Genomic DNA, 20006 nt, shown 5'->3' with positions numbered 1-20006 from the left:
TTACCAGCCCAGGGTTTATCGAAACCTAATTTTCAATCCTAAGTGTCATGGTTTCGGGGAACAAAACACTGCATAAACAGATGATTCAAAAGTAGAAAGTCACATCTACTTTTCAAATTTTTACAGAAAAATTAATTGCCATGCATTTAGCAACTCCTTAATCTATGTCATCTATTCCACAAAAAGGTATATGTACACATTTTGTCTGCAACAATGAAGACATTCAGAGGGCATGATGGAACTAGAAGTTGGGTGGTGGGGTGCAATGGAGGGTCTAAAAGGAAATTATTAGCAAGTATAGGATTCAGTCTGTGTGAATCAATTCATTCCAAATTGCCCCGGCCTGTACATTTGTGGAGAAGTGCCCCTGATATAATAACAGACTGATAGACATGAACAAAAATTGTGTTAGGCCAGTCTCAAATTTCCCCCCCAAACACACGTTTGGAGGACCAAAAGCGAGAGAAAGTGAGACGGCAAAAAATGAAGCTCTATATTAATTTGGTGCTTTCATGGACAATTTGCTATCAGGGGAAGCTTTCTTAAATTACTTCACCGAATACCTTTCTGATACCAGAGCCCTGCCAGAAAGGAATGACGTTTTAATGCAATTATTGTATTTCGCCTGACTGCATGATGTGGACAACAGTGCTTTTTAATCTTTTTAAAAGAGCAGCTTTAAATGCCCTTCTAATTGTGACATCTTTCCCACCTCAATGTGACCTTTAGTGGAGGAAGCAAGTCCTCATGGGAGGAGCTATAGGGAATTATTGACCCTGAGAGACATCAGGAAGTGATGTGCAGACCCAATCATTCAGCTAACCTCCACATTTGTTCAGACCCTGCTGGAGCTGAACCATTCTGACAATGACTATACAAAAATACTTTTTTCTTCTCTTTTTGGCAGTGCTTTTCAGAGAAACAACAAAATGAAATTAAAAGAAGAACCACTACCGAAACTCAGCATCGGTAAAATCTGATAAAAACGGAGTACTGGTAAAATGTGGGCTTTTTTTCCTCTTCTCCTGACAAAGTATGAGCTAGTTTAAACCTACTTTTACATTTGTTAAAACGGTACAATAAGTAAAAGAGTAAATACAGTGGGTTGGTTTTCTGTGTCTTCTCTGAATGTGGTCAATCTTTATTGAATGATCGTAACTTTTGAAATTTTAAAAAGGTCAGAGTCAACATTTCAATAGATGAAAAAGGGTCATGGAAAACTTCATTGACATTTGCTATGCAAAGGTTTAAAAATAACATACAGTGCTGTATCAGTGTCAGTTTTAGAGCCATGGGCAAGGCTACAACCATGACATCAAAAGCACATTGTGAAGGGGGGCCTGGTGGACGGAAATCAAGCTTTTTTCAAGACCACTGCATGTACAGACCAAACTTTCCGTTCAGCAGCATTTCCCTATCAGAGCTCTGTCATCACAAACATGGAAAAGTTGAGTAGGTTCCGTGGTAAGAAACACTAGGGGCTAAAGTACATTTGAACCAGTGAGGACACTATCAAACTGTAAAAACTGTGCCGAGTACAGATAAATACAGATAATACAGGCGTGGGAGTTACACTAAGGCTATCAAGGAAAAAGAAAAGTTGCCCTGCTCCTTCCCCCATTCTCTCCTGGAGATACAGAACGCAATTTTTTACTGTTATATAAAATTATATTTCAAAACTGCAGCCACATATTTTATGATTCAATATGCTGCGTATGCATGATCATGTCATGTGATTGCTTCAGTTCCTTCATATTGTAAATTGAAGTTATGTCTAAAAAGTAAAAAAAAAATAGCATAAAAAAGTGTGATGTGTGTTTTTACAGGTTGTTGTTACAGTTTAAAAAATTAATAATTCAGCCTCTTTCAAGATCTGGATAAACAGGATAAAAACACAAAGACATGCAGCATGATGAAACAGAAGCTCATGTTAATAGCAAGTGTTTTAAAAATAAGATGAAGCAACAACAAAGTGAAGCACTTCTTTTATTTTGTGAGATCTAAACCTGAAGAGAAACATGTGGCATCCAGCCAATTCAAAACTAGCTTGAGAGATACGGTATAAAGCCAAGTCTGACATTTCTTAATGTGTAACTGTCAGTTGTGCTGCCTGGGGTTGCCCTTGCTTAACTAGCGAGACAGATGACTGTTTAGATAAGGACATCCCCAGCGGGGCCCTGAGAGCCCCAAGAGTCCCGATGACTAAAGAGCAGCGACTCCGTCAGTGACACCTCACTTTCACCCACTTTGGACAAAAATACTTATATAGCCCACAAATTCCTTTTAATTCAGGTAAAAGGCCCAAACCATGAGACTGGAGCTGCTCTGAGAGATGAGGGTCATCAGAGATTAACCCATGGCACTTTAGCAGTGGGGGTGCAAGAGGGGAGTCGCAGTGGAGCACAACAAACTACTTAGCCACCACAAAACATTCCAGCCCCTTCTCAGCTGCAATCCAGTAATGGATACTTCCTCAGCTCCTCGATTGGTCAAAATGTTTTCATACAATAATTTAATTCAGAAACACATTTACAAAGCAGGAGTAATCAATTTTAATTAGTTGATTTTTTTTTTCATTCGCATAAAATTTAATGTACTGCCATCGATCTCCTTTGTTCTTTAATGCAGTGCCTCTTTCCTGTAATTCGAAGCTTTTCTTCTTTTTTTTTCTTTTACAGTCAATGATGACATTCTGTGACAAGCAGCTCCATGTGCTTTTCAGTATGGGGAATAAGCGTTACTTAAAGTAAGACTGCTCGCGATGCAAATTTAGGCCAGTGGAATGCACTAAAAAGTGTGGTTTCGAAATGTGTCACGTATAAAAAAAAGTTATGTTGAAAGATTTGATCTGATAAAAGGCCTCAAAAATTAAAATACAATAAAAATATAAAACTGTATATAAACTTTGGTCAATGATCTTTGCTTGCTGACTTTAATTTTCTTAAAATAAAAATAACATATTTCAGTTTCACAAAATAACTGTGTACCATTTTTGAAATGTACAAAAACTGTAGTGAGGTGAATGTCAATGATGGCCTTCTGTGGCAAGCAGCTCCATGTGCCTTTTAGTAAGAGTAATGACCATTACCAAACACAGTGGAATGTATAAAAATGGGGTTATAGTGTTTTTTTAAATGTATTACGAAAATATATAAAATATATGAAAAAACTTTGGTCACTCATCATTGGTTGCTCACTTGAATTTCATAAGAACAAATTAAGTCATTTTAGGTCAATAAAAACTGGTCAAACATTTACATTATGAATTATACATTTTTAGCCACAATAAACTGATCTGCATGAATCAGTTTAAAGTTCTTTTGTGAACAGAAATGGAAGAAGCAACCGGCTAGTCACATACTGTAAACAAACACAAAGGCTTTTCTTAAAACTGCCACTGCTCTGTGTGTTGTCCTTCATAACATCAAGGCCCGCAAGCCTTTCACATTCAATTAGTTGATTGAGGCAAAACGCAAGCGGCACCAGCAGCAAACAACGTGAAGCTTGTGTCCAAGCGACACACCACAGAAGTTGTGTTGTGGTGTCAGAAGAAGAGTTGCCTTCGTCACAAGCAAGTTACAGTGACAAGCCTATCCTCCTTTGTTGATCCAAACTGCTCCTCGTACACACACACCCTGCAATACACACACAGCAAAGCAACTTGAAGTAAACTACTGCGATAGGCAAATAAAGCAGGGAGCTGGGGTGAAGATGCAGCGAGTTGGCATCAGTTTCGTGTGCAGTCCTGCCAGCCTGCCAAATTGACTAATAAAACTGGAATAGAGAGGCCAGTGACAATAGAGAGAGAGGTGTCCTTTTATTGATCAAATTATTCCTTCTTGGGCACACTGTGCCACCGGATGAGAGTATGCTCACAAAGACAACCAGACAGATTGTGACATTCCAGTGACATTATAATCGCGCATCAACCCATCTCCAGTCAATAGGCTGAATGCACTAATCGTGCGTCTTGGATCAGCAATTTCATGGTCTTCAAAGGGGGCCAGGAATTGGTGGCATGACCCTCCACACAGGGTGAGACCCCTCTTTCCTCAGCGAGTGCCACAGAGAAAGGGAGAGGAGAAGGATGGTGTTAACGGAGACGCATCAAGGCAGGAGCGGAGCCAGAGAAGATTAACATCGCCATCTACTGGTCAGGGGTGGTACAGGTGGAGTCGAAGGGGGGGAGGAAAGCCTGGCAGTTTACCCTTGCGGCCTGTCTTTCACTGAGACCTGTCAGAAACATTTAGACACACTTGCCAAGACAATGGGCCACACATCTACAGCGGCAGATAAGCCCGACTGAAATCACCATCAAATGAGGGAGGAAACTTAAGGCAGTAGACCTTCGTTTGGTTTTGGAGAAAGAGAGCAGGCAGAGTCTGTTCCTGATCACACTAAGTGACAAAGAAAAATGTTGGCTAATTCTCCTTTTCTGGAGGCGTCCAACTGCCAGTAAGAATTTAACCTCGAGAGGAGGATAAGCATAAAAAGAGTGTGGTGCTGACAGCATCAGAAAACAACACTCATCAGGGTCACAGAAGTAGCAGTTTTTTCTTCTCATTTAACCTGATGCCAGAGAGGATACAAACATGACAGCTCATCAGATCGAATAATAATTCTTCATTTCAACCTTTCTTAACCAGTAAGGTTACACGCTGGAGATTTCAGTGGTTATAAAATGTCATAAAGTGACAAAAGCATATGTGACATTTGGATTATACATGCCACACCTAAACATAATCCACCTCTTCTGAGAAGTTCAGACAGAATTTTCAGGTTTTGCAACATGTTTGCCTGATGCAGATTGTAAAGAACTACCTGTACGTAATGTGACAGCGATATAAATCAGCACACTTACTCCTATACAACTCCATCCATCTGCCTTGAATCACATACAGTTTGTATATTTGTTATTTCTTTAGATCTCAGATTATCAATTTCTTTAAAATGTATTTGATCTTCCTCTTATACAGTGTTTCTAAAGAGGCACTTATTGTACTGTATTGTTCCCTCACCATCAAAATTATGTCTCCTAAAATGGGAAGATTTAAAATCAGATCAAAACACCAGAACTGAACAAAAATAAAGGAGTAATCAGAAAGGAATGTTTTGCACGTCACTCCTACAGAGCACCCATACTTTTTGTGACTACGTGAGAGGCAGTGGTCAAAGTTTAGGCGTCAACACCCATCTGAACTCTACATCAACTCACGTGGTGACGGGGAAAAATACATGTTTTACCAGGCTCCTCCAAAAGAAAGAGCAGAGGAGACAACCCACAGAGAACCGCTATAATGTCACACGGGGTGGCGTGTTACAGCAAAGGGGCTGAGTTGGCAAGCAGCTCAGCAGCAGACGCGCACCTGTTCTGACATTTTCTGTCGACCTTGACACAGAAAACACATGACAATGCCACTCTCTGCTTTTCAAAAGTACAGACTGTTTGACGAAGCCCCTTCACTTCCCCTTTTCTCGTCCCCATGATACCTAAAACTACTTTCCACACAGTATGGAAGGGGAGAAAACCACGACGTAGTCCTATAGATGTGAGGAGTGACGGACAGGAGCCAAGTCAAGTAGTGACAGTAAATAACAGGGAAAAACAGGGAGTTGTAAGGGGAGACATTCAAAAATCTGATACCGAGTCATATGTGGGGACAACCAAAGAGTGATTGCTCTTTCCACAGGATTGCAAGCCACCAAAACCTCTGTTAAAATCCCAAATTCCACTGTAAACACAATCTGGAAATGACAAAAAAGCCAAAGCCTTTCTTCAATTTAATAAGTTTCCATCATCTCAATCTCACCCTTTCTTTTGAAGTTCATGACAGAGCCACAATGCATTCATCCATCTACTATTTTAATCAAAGAGAAAGCAAAGTACTGCTGCCACGAGAGCTGCACAAGAAAACAAATGCAACCTTCCTGTTAATCACTGCATTAACAAGAAGTTGACAGTCTTGACGCACATACCAGGGAGGGGAGCCAGTCCAGGTGTTGGATAATTGTCAGTTGTGCCAGTGGCTACGGTTGCTTTTTTTACTGTGCCAGCCTCTGTTTCACTGCTGGTCTACACTTGTGCCTCACCTTAATGATAGCTTTTAGAAGGCCTCTTTCTGCTGAAGACTGCATACTGACACAAAGAAGTCTTGGCAAGGGTTTCTCCACGCTGACTTTTGTGGACTATCGACGAAGGCATAGACGTCCAGCTATAATCAGTGCCAAGTGAAGTGTATCTCAATTTTAAAGAGGCATGAGGAACATCTAATTTAAATGAAAGGCCAAAAAACACTTGAAACAACACATATAGGCTTTGCAACCATATATTGGAAACACATCACAGTAGCCTGAAAAACAATTTGTCAGAAATGAGCGTTTCTTTCGTTCAGAAATAAAACTACTTCAGCTGCAGGTGAGGATAATGTCATTCTCAGAAGAAGAGAAGAACTTCAAGCCAGGTTCAACTTTTCATTATAAAACACACTGAAAACTCTACAGTTTACTGCCAATGCACCTCTGTGCAACACATCTAAAGTTAGGCTAATTAGAGTGCAATATTGTGCACTTAAGTGCTCTATTTTTGTGGGTTTTAAGATCATTTATCTCAGTTTCTGTATTCTGTCACTTTCATTTTAGTCTGGAGAGTAGCCCACTATCTCTTTTCTTCAGATTCCCCAGATAAAACCACAATCTCAGGGCGCCACACACAGAGAAACTCTGAAATCCCATTAGCATTTTGCTTTCATTATTTTTAATCAAACCCAGAAAACTGACACATATTAATTAATATCCATTACCAGTTTTTTGCCCCTCTCCCAGAGAAGACGTTGGGGGGAAAAGAAGCAATTAACTTAACAAAATAATCAAAAAAATTGTTTCAGAAATCTCTGATAAATGTCATGTGAGGTCCCGTCTGAATGTAAGAAGTGTAATACATTCTTGCTGTCATATTCCATTAAACTGCTATTACAGTCTTGATAGAACTATTAGTCACTACATTATTAATAACATTAATGTATTTACATTTTTGGTGTACAAGCCTGCTTTCATGCAATAATTTATGAACCCGACTTCAGATATGTTATAACGTTCCCCATCTAGGCTCTTTTGTGTTTATTATTGATTGTGAAAACAGTCAAAATTCCAAGTCAAATCTCCCTCTGCCCTCCCCTTAATGTATTGGAGTGGGCTGTTTACATTAAAGGACTGGAATAAAGTGCATTTACATCTGAAGCATAACTTCATAATTTACATTCCAACATTTATTAGAGGTGACAAACGAGCATTTGGTCCACTCGTGCTTTTCCACAATGCAGCACTCATTCAATCCATATAAATTACAGCTGGGCTAGGGAGTGCAAGAGCAAATTATTTTATTATATTTATGCATGTATGACTCTATAGGGGGTTACTAAGACAAACAGGGAATTACTTGATTAGGCCAACTGTGGTTAACAAAGAAAGAAATATGAGACTGAGTGTTGGGCCAATCAAATTTCAGCAATATTCAAATGTTTGGCCGTAATTTAAATATCTAAAATACACAGATCTTAGTGTAAAAGCTTTAGATCTGTAAGACTGGTGTATTTATAAAATGAGTAAACATATCTTAGCTACATTTTACAGTAGACTACTGTGTATTTTACACAGTATAGAGAGCTATTACTGTTCCAACGGCTTACCCTTAGCTAGAACTAATATTATTCAATTAAAATAAACTTGCCTAAAAGGCAGTATTATATTACATAATTAGACAGGGCAGCATTTTCAGAAGTGTAGTTACAAATGCACTGAGGGGATCCCAGCATTTGAACAAATATCTGGCGCTGTAGGGGAGCTTGCCGACAAATTAACAGCTAATAACTTACTGGGAAGCCAGATAAAAAGAGAAAAAAATGTTCCCCAAAGTGTCAATTACAAATAATTTTTCCTCTGATTTCCACACTTGTGAAAGCATGATGTGCTAAAAAGAATTTTGAATAGTGTGCCAAAATTGCATGTTGTTCATTTATTTCTTTTTGTATTTTCACACACTGGAGAGAAATAATTCAGCATCGGCAGCAAGATTGTTTAGGATAGCTCTGAAAGCGTAAGCATATGGCTCCCTTGTGAGAGCCCTTGCTGGTCAGAGAGGGGAGAGACAGACAGACGGGTGCAGGGACAGGTGGAAGTGAAGGGGGATTCAATCAAATTCATGTTCATTAAAATCAGAGGATATCACAAAAATTAGAAAGATGCTGACAAATCAAAGGGTCTCAGTACCTGAATTACCATAGTCATTTACTTATTAAAGTCAGGATGCTTCCTGTCAATCAAGAGCCATCACATTCTCCATTTGCGGCGGAAAGCCAGCGTAATTGCTTCTCATACTAATCAACACAACTTGTGTAATTATGCCTTGAAAGTGACATTGGAGGCTGAGAGCGATGTGAGCAGTCTTGACAGCGGAGACATCTCAGATTCATCGGGAGATTTCCAGCCTCGCTGCAAGGAGACAAGCCACTCTCAGACCAAGTTACTCACTCGAGCAGTTTACAACCATAAACACAAAGAAAAGACGATAAATCAAGCTGAAGTAATTACAAAGCAGAATAGAGAGTATAAAAGGAAGCTCAGCTCAATAAGGCCACTTTCCCAAGTATATTGAGGCAAAATGACTACGCTGTAATTAAACTGGTGTCGTATTTCTATCATTTCTTAAGTAAACATATTATGACAGTTCACTAAATTGTGGGAGAATAGGAAATTACAGCTCTGTTACCATGCTGTTTACATTAATATACTTGCTGAGACGAAACCCTGCAAATACAGTCCTAAGTATTCATTAAAGTTTATTGAATTTGGCTTAATCACAGACTTTACATGTGTCTCCAAAATGAACTTTGCGTAAAACTAGCTTTAACATTCCTCTGAGCATTGGAAAACTATCCAAACCATATTCCCAGGCTGCATCTGTCACTAGTCACACTGCGGCCCAGCCAGGAAGGTCAGAGCGAGGTCAAATTACTGCAACAAATCAAGAGCCACGGGTCGCAACATGAAACTCTATCTACATAAAATATGTGTATTATTGACATACAGCGACAACAGCTTCTTCTTCATTTACTATGAACTTTACAGTGAATATAAGGATTTTCAATGCTCATCAAAATCCAAGATAAGAACGCTATTGTCAGGGTTGGCAGTGCAGATCTAGTCCAGCTCAGCACATGAGGCAGAAGCCACAAAATAAATAAAATTTATAAAATGGGTTGGACTCATCTGTGCTCATCATTTTCAAAGAGGTGGGAGGAACCATCAGAAAAAAAGTCACCAACATCAAAAAGAAGTCAACTGATAATTCTGGCATACTATGAGGGGAATAAGTGTAATGATTTCATCTGCGTACAGAAACGAAGATGAGAGATTTATGGCTTGTAAAAAGTTCAAACGACAGAAAAACCAAAAATCCTTGTCTGTGTCATTCCTCACTCATGACCTCCAAACTTTAGCACATGTTGAAGACAAAGTAAAGAAATGCTCTTTTGTGGCCAAATATGAGAAAAACAAGTACAGTTACTGACACAGAAAACAGAGGCTTTTACAGGAAAAGCCTGTGTGATTCACCCCCTGCGTTCAACTCTAATGAGTCAAAAAGTGTGACCTGCACTTAAACAAAAAGTCGCAGCCAGAAGCTGTAAACTCATTTTCCCCATCTGAGCCAGCAACGTCGGCAAGACCTGGAAGATGTGCTCCGAGCATGCACGATAAATCTGACGTGAAATCATAATCATAAAAGCAATTAGCTGACCCTGCGCCACTCGTCCTTGGACATGACAGTGAGAATTCATACAGAGTCCTCTAAGGAGGCAGGCTGCCGGGTTGGGCGAGGAGGGGAAAAAGTGCAACACAGCAACAATAAAATGGAGGGCCCTTCCTGTATCATTAACCACCGAAACAAACAGTGCATGATGCACAATGAGTGTTGTACTGAGAAACAGTGAAATGATCTTTTATGCTTTTCAAAGAGAAAACTTCACCTCGACCACTGAAACAAATTGTGGTATACAGATGTTTCACATGTAAACCTATGGGCATAGGAAAACACAACTGATGACATGTCATCACCATATCCTGCATCGCTCTGCATTAGCCCACGCTGTGAAATAGTTTTCAGATGACATTCAAAAAAAGTTTGCTTATTTGAAATTAAACATTAAAATATGAAGATAGACAATCTCCACACATGCCTTTGTTTTGTGCCTCTGCAGAGTGTGCAGCATGTTTACAGTCAATGTGACAGGATACTGAATCTATTGACTGTGAGATGGCAGGTGATCAGATTTATTCGACTTTTCTCTTTCAAGGAGCGTGTTAGAATCTGAGAAATCTCTCTTCACACACCCTTTCATGCACACACACACAGTTTCTCGCCATCACTTCCCACCCAGTAATTACAGCGAGGCCGAACTAGTGGCTTCCACCTAGTGACCGTCTTCTCCAATAATCATGAAATATCTCTATGGCTCGCGCCCCCACTCGGACCATAACTCTCCTTTACTGCAGACAGCTCCAATAAAGGATTACAATTACAATTAAAGTAATGAGCAAAGAGGAAAAAAGGAAAATCTCAGAGAAGGTTCCCTTGACTAAGTAAATGGTAGCCTAGTTTCTTGACAGAATGGAGTTACCATACCAGACTCATTACTGGCTCCCATTTCTTATTCTGCCCCAATAATTAATTTGGAGCATGTTGAAACCTAGAGTCCTCAAAAATTAAAATAATGGTTTTAAAAGTGATGAATGTGAAATGAATTGAAATATGAATTATCAAATAAGAGATTAACTTCTTGTTATTTTTGCTTTATGGTGGTGGAAATGTAAAAAAAAAGAGGCTCAAATCATCATTAAAGTGTATTGTAATTTCATTTTTTTTTTTTTTTGAAAATTCTGCAAGTCATACAATCCAGTTAAGAAACAGCACCCACACAGGATAGAGGTGCCCTACAACGTATAACTGAATTTTTATAACTATACTACTGTAAAGGAGCAATGAAGCAATATTTACAGATGCTGTGACAAAGGGCTACAGGATAGATTGGTGTTAAAAGGACATATCTTTCCACAAACACATGTTCCACGGTGAAAAATAACTGAGTCAAGACCCGAGAGTAACCTCTGACTTCCTGGTATCACCACTGTGTTACATTTGTGTTACACCCACGCATAATTGAAGAAAAAAATCTCTTTTCAGAGCTAACATATGAAGAACATCTGTCTGCCTGCAACTCACGGGGCTCAGCGGAGGAGCCGCCAGGGAGGGAGAGGTGAAATGAGGAGAAAAAGAGCCAGAGAAAGACAAAAGGGGACAGTAGCAGCGGTAGTGCCTTCATGTCGCTGACTGGACCGATTACTGTTGGCACGCCCTCTGCCAACCTGCCAGGTCTCCCACAACTCCTGCACTTAACACACTGTTCCTTTTTCCCCCTCTATAGTATAATGGCTATTGCAATGGGGCTACGGAAATTTGGAGACTGCTGAGCCAAAACAGATCACTTCAAAGCGGCTTATTTAACGCTTGCTAAATTTTTCATCACAGTCGCTTAATATCCTGGGGAAGCGGAGCTTTTGAAGTTGCTGTGAGACCGGGGATGTTCTTCTTACAATTCTTTTCTCCCTCCCAGTACCACCCTCCCTCTGCCGTAATAAAACCCCAAACCTAAACACATACACACACTCAGTTAACACTACATGTGCTCACATGCACACACAAAGATGTGCAAATGGTTCAGATGCACCTCCTGCACACATAAACCACACGGCTGCATCCCCACACACAAACACATACTTTTTCATTTGGGGCCTGTGATTGTTCAGTGCGCTGAGAGTAAAGGACAGGCCTAATTCTACCAGGGATACTGAAAAGAATTAGAATCCTATTTGGCGAGGGGTCAACTCCTGTAGATCAGCTGCACACCCACACGACCCTTCATATACACAAACTGCAACAAAAAGTTTCTTGATGAGTGGCAGCAGTTAACCATTTTTGTGCTGGATGCTCACTAACAAAATCAAGGACAAACTGACTCTGGACACTCGATGACACCTTGGCCTGATATCAGCACACAAAAGTTAGTTTTCACTGGTTGTGTAGCTCCTCGAGCTTGATAAGAATGACAAAAATCAGATATCACAAAAGGTTTGACCCAGTCTTTCCATTACAGCTGCAACAACCAGTTGATTCATCGATTAGTCGATCGGCAGAAAATTAATCTGCAACTATTTTGATAATCGAGGAGTCATTTCAGTCACTTTTCAAGCAAAAAAGCAAAAATCCTCTGGGTTTAGCTTCTCAAATGTGATGATTTGCTACTTTTCTTTGTCATATATGATAGAAATGTGAATATCTTTGGTTTTTGGATTGATGGTTGGATAACACAAGGAAATTAAACTTGGACATCACCATATATAAAAAAGGTTAATCAAGAAAATAACCAGCAGATTAATCGATACAGCCCTAGTCATCAGTTAGAAGAGTCAAAAATAAGACGGTGTAGTCCCTCATTCGTCCAGGAGTGTTCTAGCGTAGAAAAGGTTTCAGTCGTAGTCATCTGGACACTGTTTTCAGAATCAAGACGTTTCGGCTCCCATCCGGAAGTCATTCTCAATTGGTCATCAATTGAGAATGACTTCCGGATGGGAGCCGAAACGTCTTGATTCTGAAAACAGTGTCCAGATGACTACGACTGAAACCTTTTCTACAAGAGTCAAAAATGTAATAACTTTAACAATAATGCAGCTTTTCTGGTGAGGAAAATACAACATTTCAACTTAATCCCAGACAATATCTGGTCTCATATCAGTGGATATTATGTCGATGTATTTCCTGGTTTCAGCTTTGACCCTGTTTTCTTATCATGTGATTAAAGGGATTTGTACACATATAATTATTGTTGTGATGTGTATGGGTGGATTTGAAGGCAATGAGGACAGAGCGATTGGAGGAGACGAGGGGTGAGCACAGGGTGTCACTGCAGGGAGAGAGCACAAAGACTAGGGAGACACCAGCAAGAGACTGGCAGGGGTAATGGCCATGGCAGTGATGAGGGGAAGGTGGGAGAGGGTTGGGGGTTGTAGACGGAGACGAAGCAAGCTGGGGTGAGAGCGAGCAAAGAGCAGCGCCAGAGGCAACAGCAGCGGCTGGCAGCGACTGGTATACCAGTCAACCATGGAACACATAGTCTCCCACCCTTTTTTCTCTCTCTAACTGCAGGTCCAAACCTGCCCCTCTGGCCTGGATGGTGGCAGAGGCTGTGGCACTGGCCCCTGAGCTGGGCCCTCTTGCCACAGAGGAGAGCCCACGCCGTGCAGTGTGCCAGGGCCTGTTGATCTGGGCGAGGTGAGTCAGAACCTGTTAACATGACTGGTGTCCCCAGTCTGACACACTGGCTTGTCTGACATGCACATGTGCACATGAATGTTATACAAATGTGTGTGTGCTCTCTCTCACTCTCTGCCCTCCCAACCCTGCCAGCACTCCCTTTCCTCTCATCCAGATAAAATCCTTTCAGACATAAATTTCAATTATTCACCTCATCCAAATAATGCCATGTGACAAGAATTATCCCTACTGTAATAATCCACTTAACTGGGAAAGAGCAGCTCATCAAAAAGAGAAAGGAGAAAAGGGGCTGGAAGTGAGGGTGGTGGTGGTGGGGGAGACTTGTCAACCAGTCTCGAATCAGGACCCTCATAACAAGAATTTCTTCCCTTTTTGAGGAGGCAGTTGAAGCGCACTGGGATGATGAAATTGAAGTAAATTGAAAGAAAGCCTGGGAGAATGCTCCCACAATCAATAACCCCAGGATTAAATTAGCCTTGGCATGAAGGGATGATGGGGGGAGGATGAAGAGTGAATGGCGGTGAATGACATTGAGACATGTAGTCTGAACAATACAGCACTCCTCTAACCTGCTGTGTCCATACAAGGACAGTGAATGTACCTGTGATGTATTCCATCCCACTTAGCAGTAAGACAGTACTGGCTATCATCGTTGTCATCACTTGACCCAAGCATGTCCTATGAACACTTTCCTTCGCACATTATGAAAAACAACTAATGTTTATTTTCATTAAATGTTGCTAGCTTTGCAAGTATTCACAACTTGGACAACTTACGAGGACTACAGATTGCACAGCAGGCTACCTGAAATAGAAACCACTGTTTTTCAATTTTTTCCTGAGCCATTTTCCCTAAATACTCTAAAGACCTTGAGTTAAAGGGAACAAAAACATTATCTATATTCCATGATATTTCTACAACGTATAACTGAATATTTATAACTATACTACTATAAAGGAGCAATGAAGCAATATTTACAGATGCTGTGACATTAAAATATTATTTTACCGCAGACTACATCTTCAAGAATGAATGAGGAAACTTTCTTTTGTTTTTTGTTGGCGCAGGGAGGATTACAGGCATGCTGCGTGACTAAGATATTGTCTATAGTTGACAAAAGTTTTCTTATACAGTATTTTTTTCTACTGGTGACTGCTGACTTTTGGCAAACCACTTGTGGGTCATGACCCAGACTGAAAAACAATGGGCTAAACTAAGGAACACAAAGTTATGTTGTGAAAATTTTATGCTAAACATGATTAAAGCAACAGTGAAACCATTGTGACTTCTAAAATAGCCCTTTCTACATGCTTTTTTTTTACTCTCCGAAGACAAAGAACATAAAGCACACTCTCATTATGGGCTTGGGGACATCAGTTTGGTGCTAAAGTGACTGGCTGCTAATTGGAAGCCTTTAACACTAAATCTCGCTGGGGAATGTGTAATATCATCTGATTAGCCAAAGTAGTTTGCTGATGAAAAGATGAAAACAAACTTCTTTAAGTCACCAGATCATAAAAAAACATGCTCAATGCTCCTCAAACATGCATCATCAATTGCCAAGAGTATGCTGACTTTCACTCTTTCCAAATACTTTGGTGGCTTATTAACTGGTTAGCACACAATCGGAGCGAAGAGACTGACCCTTGTAAAATCAGCTGCTTAAGTGTTAAAAACTTACATACTCTGGGGCACTGACAGCACATGGTTGAGAATCATGGCATGCTGCACTGATCAATATTTGAAAATGATCATGTAATAAAGAAAAACTTTTTTTATCATTCGATCTAACCTGCTATATCTATCTAATATACACTTACATCAAATATGCATACTTAAATTATTTTGTTATTCTAGTCCATATTGCCTTATCAGTCAGGTAATTTGTATTAAATACTGAATCCTTACCAGTGCTTCTCTAGGGGGAGCTGCTGCATCATCTCCAGGTGGAAGGCCAGGCTGAGAAGATAAACCAATACTTGTATTAGAGTGCCATCTACTGGAGGACAGAGGCTATGTTGGTTTAATACAGACAATGTTTACAGTGACATTTACAGTGAGCAAATCATCTATCTATCTCACAGAAATTAACTAAAGACTAACTAAGTTTCAAACATGAACATTTTTAACATCATATAATTGAAATCCTCAAACCCCTACCAACTTGTCAGTCTGGCAAGAGAGAAGAAAACAGTAACATCTCTGACTGTCATTAACAATTCCTTGATCATTTTCTAAATGCACCTAAAATGTAGTTATGTAAATAGGACAATACAGTAAAATCAGACATTGGCATTGCATTTGTCTCGCTTTCTTCGAGTAGTAAAGGAAATAGCAGTACATAAACCTGGATGCATGTGCATAATAGGATCTAAGTATTTTTGATTTTCTGATGCTCATGCACTAGTGGATTCATTAGTAAGTAGTACTAGTAGTAAGTAAACTGTTAGCATGCATGACAATCTTGAATTCAGTTCCTTACTTCATTTTCTTTCCTGCTTCATCAGTCTCGGAGTTCAGTCAACATAAAGTCTACCTTCGAATGATTCACTTCTGAACTATGCACATTACATTCTAGATAGCATGGTATAGTGTATGCTTGCTGACATGAAAAACATTGTAACGTTTAATGTAGCAGCAAAGTGTAAAGCTGTCTATAAACTTTCTATAACATTTATAATCTCGGAATGATCAATGCTTGTCAGCTAATTAAACCAGCAGAGTTAGCAAAGAGCCGAGTACAAACCACCAGGCTTGTTTGACTAACAGTGACCTTTCCTCATAATAAGACAGAGACAAGGCTACATAGTCAAATGGAAGGACGTGCATTTGGTCATGGTAAATAGCTAGCTGACTGGGTAAGCAAGCCACATAAGTTTTGGCAACATATAAAGCACAAGGACGTCAGCTTGGCCCTTCGTGTCCACTTGTCAACACAAGCATGTCTCAGAGGCAACTTTTGAGACGTTGCAGGAGCTAGCTAGCATGCTAACTAGCTAGCATGCTAACCTTCGCTGGCTGAGCAGTTATAAAAGTAGCTAATGAAAATATTGGCATTCAGGGGTCACGAAATATAAACATATTCTAAGAGTTCGCTGTCGCATATGGACACCAAGAGGTAAATGTTTTAGTTGCATAAATGTAGACCTGTGTTGGTGGGTCAGGTTGGTCGGTGGATGCCATCTTCCTATCCCTCGTTTGCTTAAAGGCTGCTCGAGTGCACAACGCTCGATTGCTTTTTGCTATCAACGGCTATCAACAGTCCTTATTCACTACAGAAAGTGACAATTTTACTCATTAAGTAAAGTGAACACAGCAGAGTTCACATGAAAGCTTGATTAGATTTTGCCTGGAGCCCCTTTTACAAGCAACATGTAAGCACAATATCAACGGGGCCCCTCTGCAAGACGGTCCCAAGATTAATGATGCACGATCCACGTCTTAAGATGCATATTGTTTCAGGTGATATTGTGCTTTTGTGGTGCATTTTCCTACACAAAATTATAATTAATCGAAACAACAGGCAAAAAACACTGGAACTTGGGCCATCCGGGCTCCTGACGATCTTGACCCCCTTGTCCCTTTGATAATCCAGCCTGGCAGTCTGACTGCTCCAAGACAATCCTGTCAATCAAGGCCAATGACAGATATATCCCTACGCTCTAATAATTTATTAATGGTACATTCATTTTCATAATCGCCACCAAGTGACACATTAAAAGAAGTGAAATTAGCCACTGAGACCATAATGTCTTGTGGAAATAAAATATGCTGTCTATATTCCCAAGAGAAGTTGGATAGACACGTTTCAAGTAAGACTCTATTGACCTGTGTCCGCGATCACTCCCTATTTAGCCTACTACTGTATATAATTCAGTTCAATTCAATATATTTATTTATATAGCGCCAATTTATAACAGAAGTTATCACGTTTCCTATAGAGCAGATCAAGACCGTACTCTTTATAAAATTATTTATAGTGCCATTGACATAGGCCTACCTCTACTTTACTTGAGTATTTCCATTCCATACTTTTACGTACTCCACTACATCTCAGAGGAAATTATTGTATTGTGTAATTATTTATTGCATTACATTTGTCTGACAGCTTTAGTTACTAGTTAGGCTACTGTCAACAGTTAGGCTACTTTTTACATAACACACATATGACAGGCTTATATGCAGTATGCTACTATACTACTAATCTACCCAGTAGTATACAAAGTATCTAAAACTGGCTCCACATTGAGGAACAACAACATTAAATGCTCTTAAATGCATTTGTTTTTTTAAAAAACAGAATAATATAATATTCTCTAATAATATCACAATGTGGAAAGAAGCCATTCTGCATAATGAGTACTTTTACTTTTGGTACTTTTGTACTGTACTTAAGTAACATTCAGAATTCTTTTACTTGTAGCGGAGTATTTTCACAGTGTGGTATTTCTATCTGATTTGAATACTTCTTCCACCACTGGCCACAATGCAATGCACTGCATTTTATAGAATCGAAAACATAGTTGAGCGACTCTATCGCTGTCAGTGATGACGCAAAATGATGACGATAAGCAAGAAATCTCAATTTACTGCTCACTATTGAGTGTATATTATATAGGGAGTAGTGAATGAGTGAATAAGGGAGTGAATAACGTGAGAGTTTTTGGATCCGCATCTAGCGGCCATTAGTGGTATTGCATCTTAAAGTACTTGGCCATTGGCTTCAGCTGGAGGCTACTAACGTTCTTTGGAAACAGGAATCGTAGTATGTTTAATTAGCTGTGACTAACGTTAGATGGTGAGATTTAAACGGCTATTGCAAGTTGTACAATGCGTTCCTTTTTCGCTTTTTCTCATCTTATTTTTCCTAATAAATAAAAACTATACACAAATATACATATCCCAGAATCCGTAGCGCCACCGCGGCGGGGCTTGGAGAGTGAGGAGCGAAAGGATCGAGTTGTTCATGTTTGTTAATCATGGTCATGGATGTGTAATATATCCATGATGTTACTACCGTTTTGACCAATTTATGTACCTGATAAAACGATTTTGAGAGGCATAGAAGGAGAGAAAGTGAGAGGAAGGACGTGGTGAGAGGGAATAGATACAAGAAGTCCAGTGACTGTAAGAGAAAGAAACATGATGAAGCAAAAGTCATAAGAGCAGAAGTTGGAGAAGTGAAATAAACTAGAACTATGATGGAAATCTGCTAATAAGATGAAGTAATGAAGTAAAGATGGAGAAGGCAAAGTCGCTGATCAATGTTGGAAAAGTCATAGTGTCCAAAGTAGTAAAGGTGGGGGAACAGAGGTTCAGTGGCTGCAAGGGGGTGATTCCTGTGTTAATATGAGGGAACTTGTTGGGAACAAGTGAAAAACAGTGCAATTTGCATGCCAGAAGAATGACAAGAGGAGTTAAGAAGAAGGAGACTGAAACAGTTTTGGTAGGACTCGCGGTAAAATAAATCTTTTACTTAAGTTTCCTATGCAGACTCAGGTAAGGGTCAATCTCAGGATACAGGCAAGCCAAGAATCACCGTGTGTTGGTTGATACTAATAACAATTTTAATACTTAAGTGGAATGCGAGAGGTTTGATAGCCAATTGACAGGATTTTAATCAATTCATAGATAGTCGGAGGGAGAATCCAGACATTTTGTGTGTTCAGGAATCACATCAGAAACCCAACTTAGATTTTGTTGTGTATGGATATGTGGCAATTAGGTGAGATAGGAAAGCTGGGGGAGGAGGGGGTTGTGTCATTTTTGTTAGACAAGGAACTCCCTATAGAGTACTGGGTATAGGACATGCACTGGAGTATGTGGTGGTGGAAGTGCGGGTTCAAAGGAAGGAATTGGTGGTTGTGAATTATTATAACAATAGTAAGAGGACAGAATTGAATAAACTTGAAGAAAAAGTAGGGCAAGCATTGGTGTGGGGACTTGCACTGCAGATAACACATGTGGGAGAGTGAGAAAACATGTGAAACTGCAATGGTCAGGTAATAGAAGATTTGGTGTTGATAAGAAGAATGGCAAGAATAGATTTTAATACAGGAGAGGAGCCTGTACTTTATCTTACATTGGTTTTAAATAATGCTGCTCCAGTATGTGGCTGGAAAGTATACCAAGGAACTATAGGTATTGACCATCATCCAATCAAACGTAAAATAAACATTCTTGCATCAGTGACTGAAGTGGACAGGAGTGGAAAATGAGTGGAGGACAGCTAACTGGGAGAAGTTTATTAGCTGCGACCTGCAACAGTCGGTCCACAAAAGCTTCCCCACCCTTTTGCGATCACAGTTTTCGCCCTAGGAGGCTGAAATTTGGCATGGACGTCAAGTGTGAGACACATAGACAGACACACACACCATTTTGCCACATCCCCTTTCATAACTCATGAACTGGTTATCATAGACACTTGTGGGAGGCATCATTGGACTAAGCAGAGTTCCTTTTTCATTGGTTGACGATTTGGCCCGCCCCTACACTTTAGTCACGCCCCCTGTCATAACTCATGAACTGGTTGTTGTACACTCTTGTAAGGTTGTGTGTGTGTGAATGCATGAACACGCCGATGTCTGCAAGTATGTGGTCGCAGCTATTGCAAATTCGTGCT

General features: G+C 39.9%; 1 protein-coding gene across 2 annotated transcripts in view; it reads right to left on the bottom strand.

The window, feature by feature from the left end:
• Window positions 1-16941, bottom strand: part of pex14 (peroxisomal biogenesis factor 14) — a 46591-nt gene extending 29650 nt beyond the window's left edge. The window contains exons 1-2 of one of the 2 annotated variants that reach the window (XM_044211277.1): window positions 16532-16941; window positions 15293-15343 (exon numbers count right to left, since the gene is read on the bottom strand). In XM_044211277.1, coding sequence (XP_044067212.1) covers window positions 15293-15343; window positions 16532-16567 — 87 coding nt within the window. In that variant the 5' untranslated portion in view covers window positions 16568-16941. The remainder of the gene's footprint in view (window positions 1-15292; window positions 15344-16531) is intronic. The other variant, XM_044211278.1, reaches the window with a different exon arrangement.
• Window positions 16942-20006: the final 3065 nt, after the last annotated feature.

Source organism: Siniperca chuatsi, linkage group LG10, assembly GCF_020085105.1.
Source record: "Siniperca chuatsi isolate FFG_IHB_CAS linkage group LG10, ASM2008510v1, whole genome shotgun sequence".
NCBI classification, from domain to species: domain Eukaryota; kingdom Metazoa; phylum Chordata; class Actinopteri; order Centrarchiformes; family Sinipercidae; genus Siniperca; species Siniperca chuatsi.
This window is presented reverse-complemented; position numbering and strand designations above follow the sequence as displayed.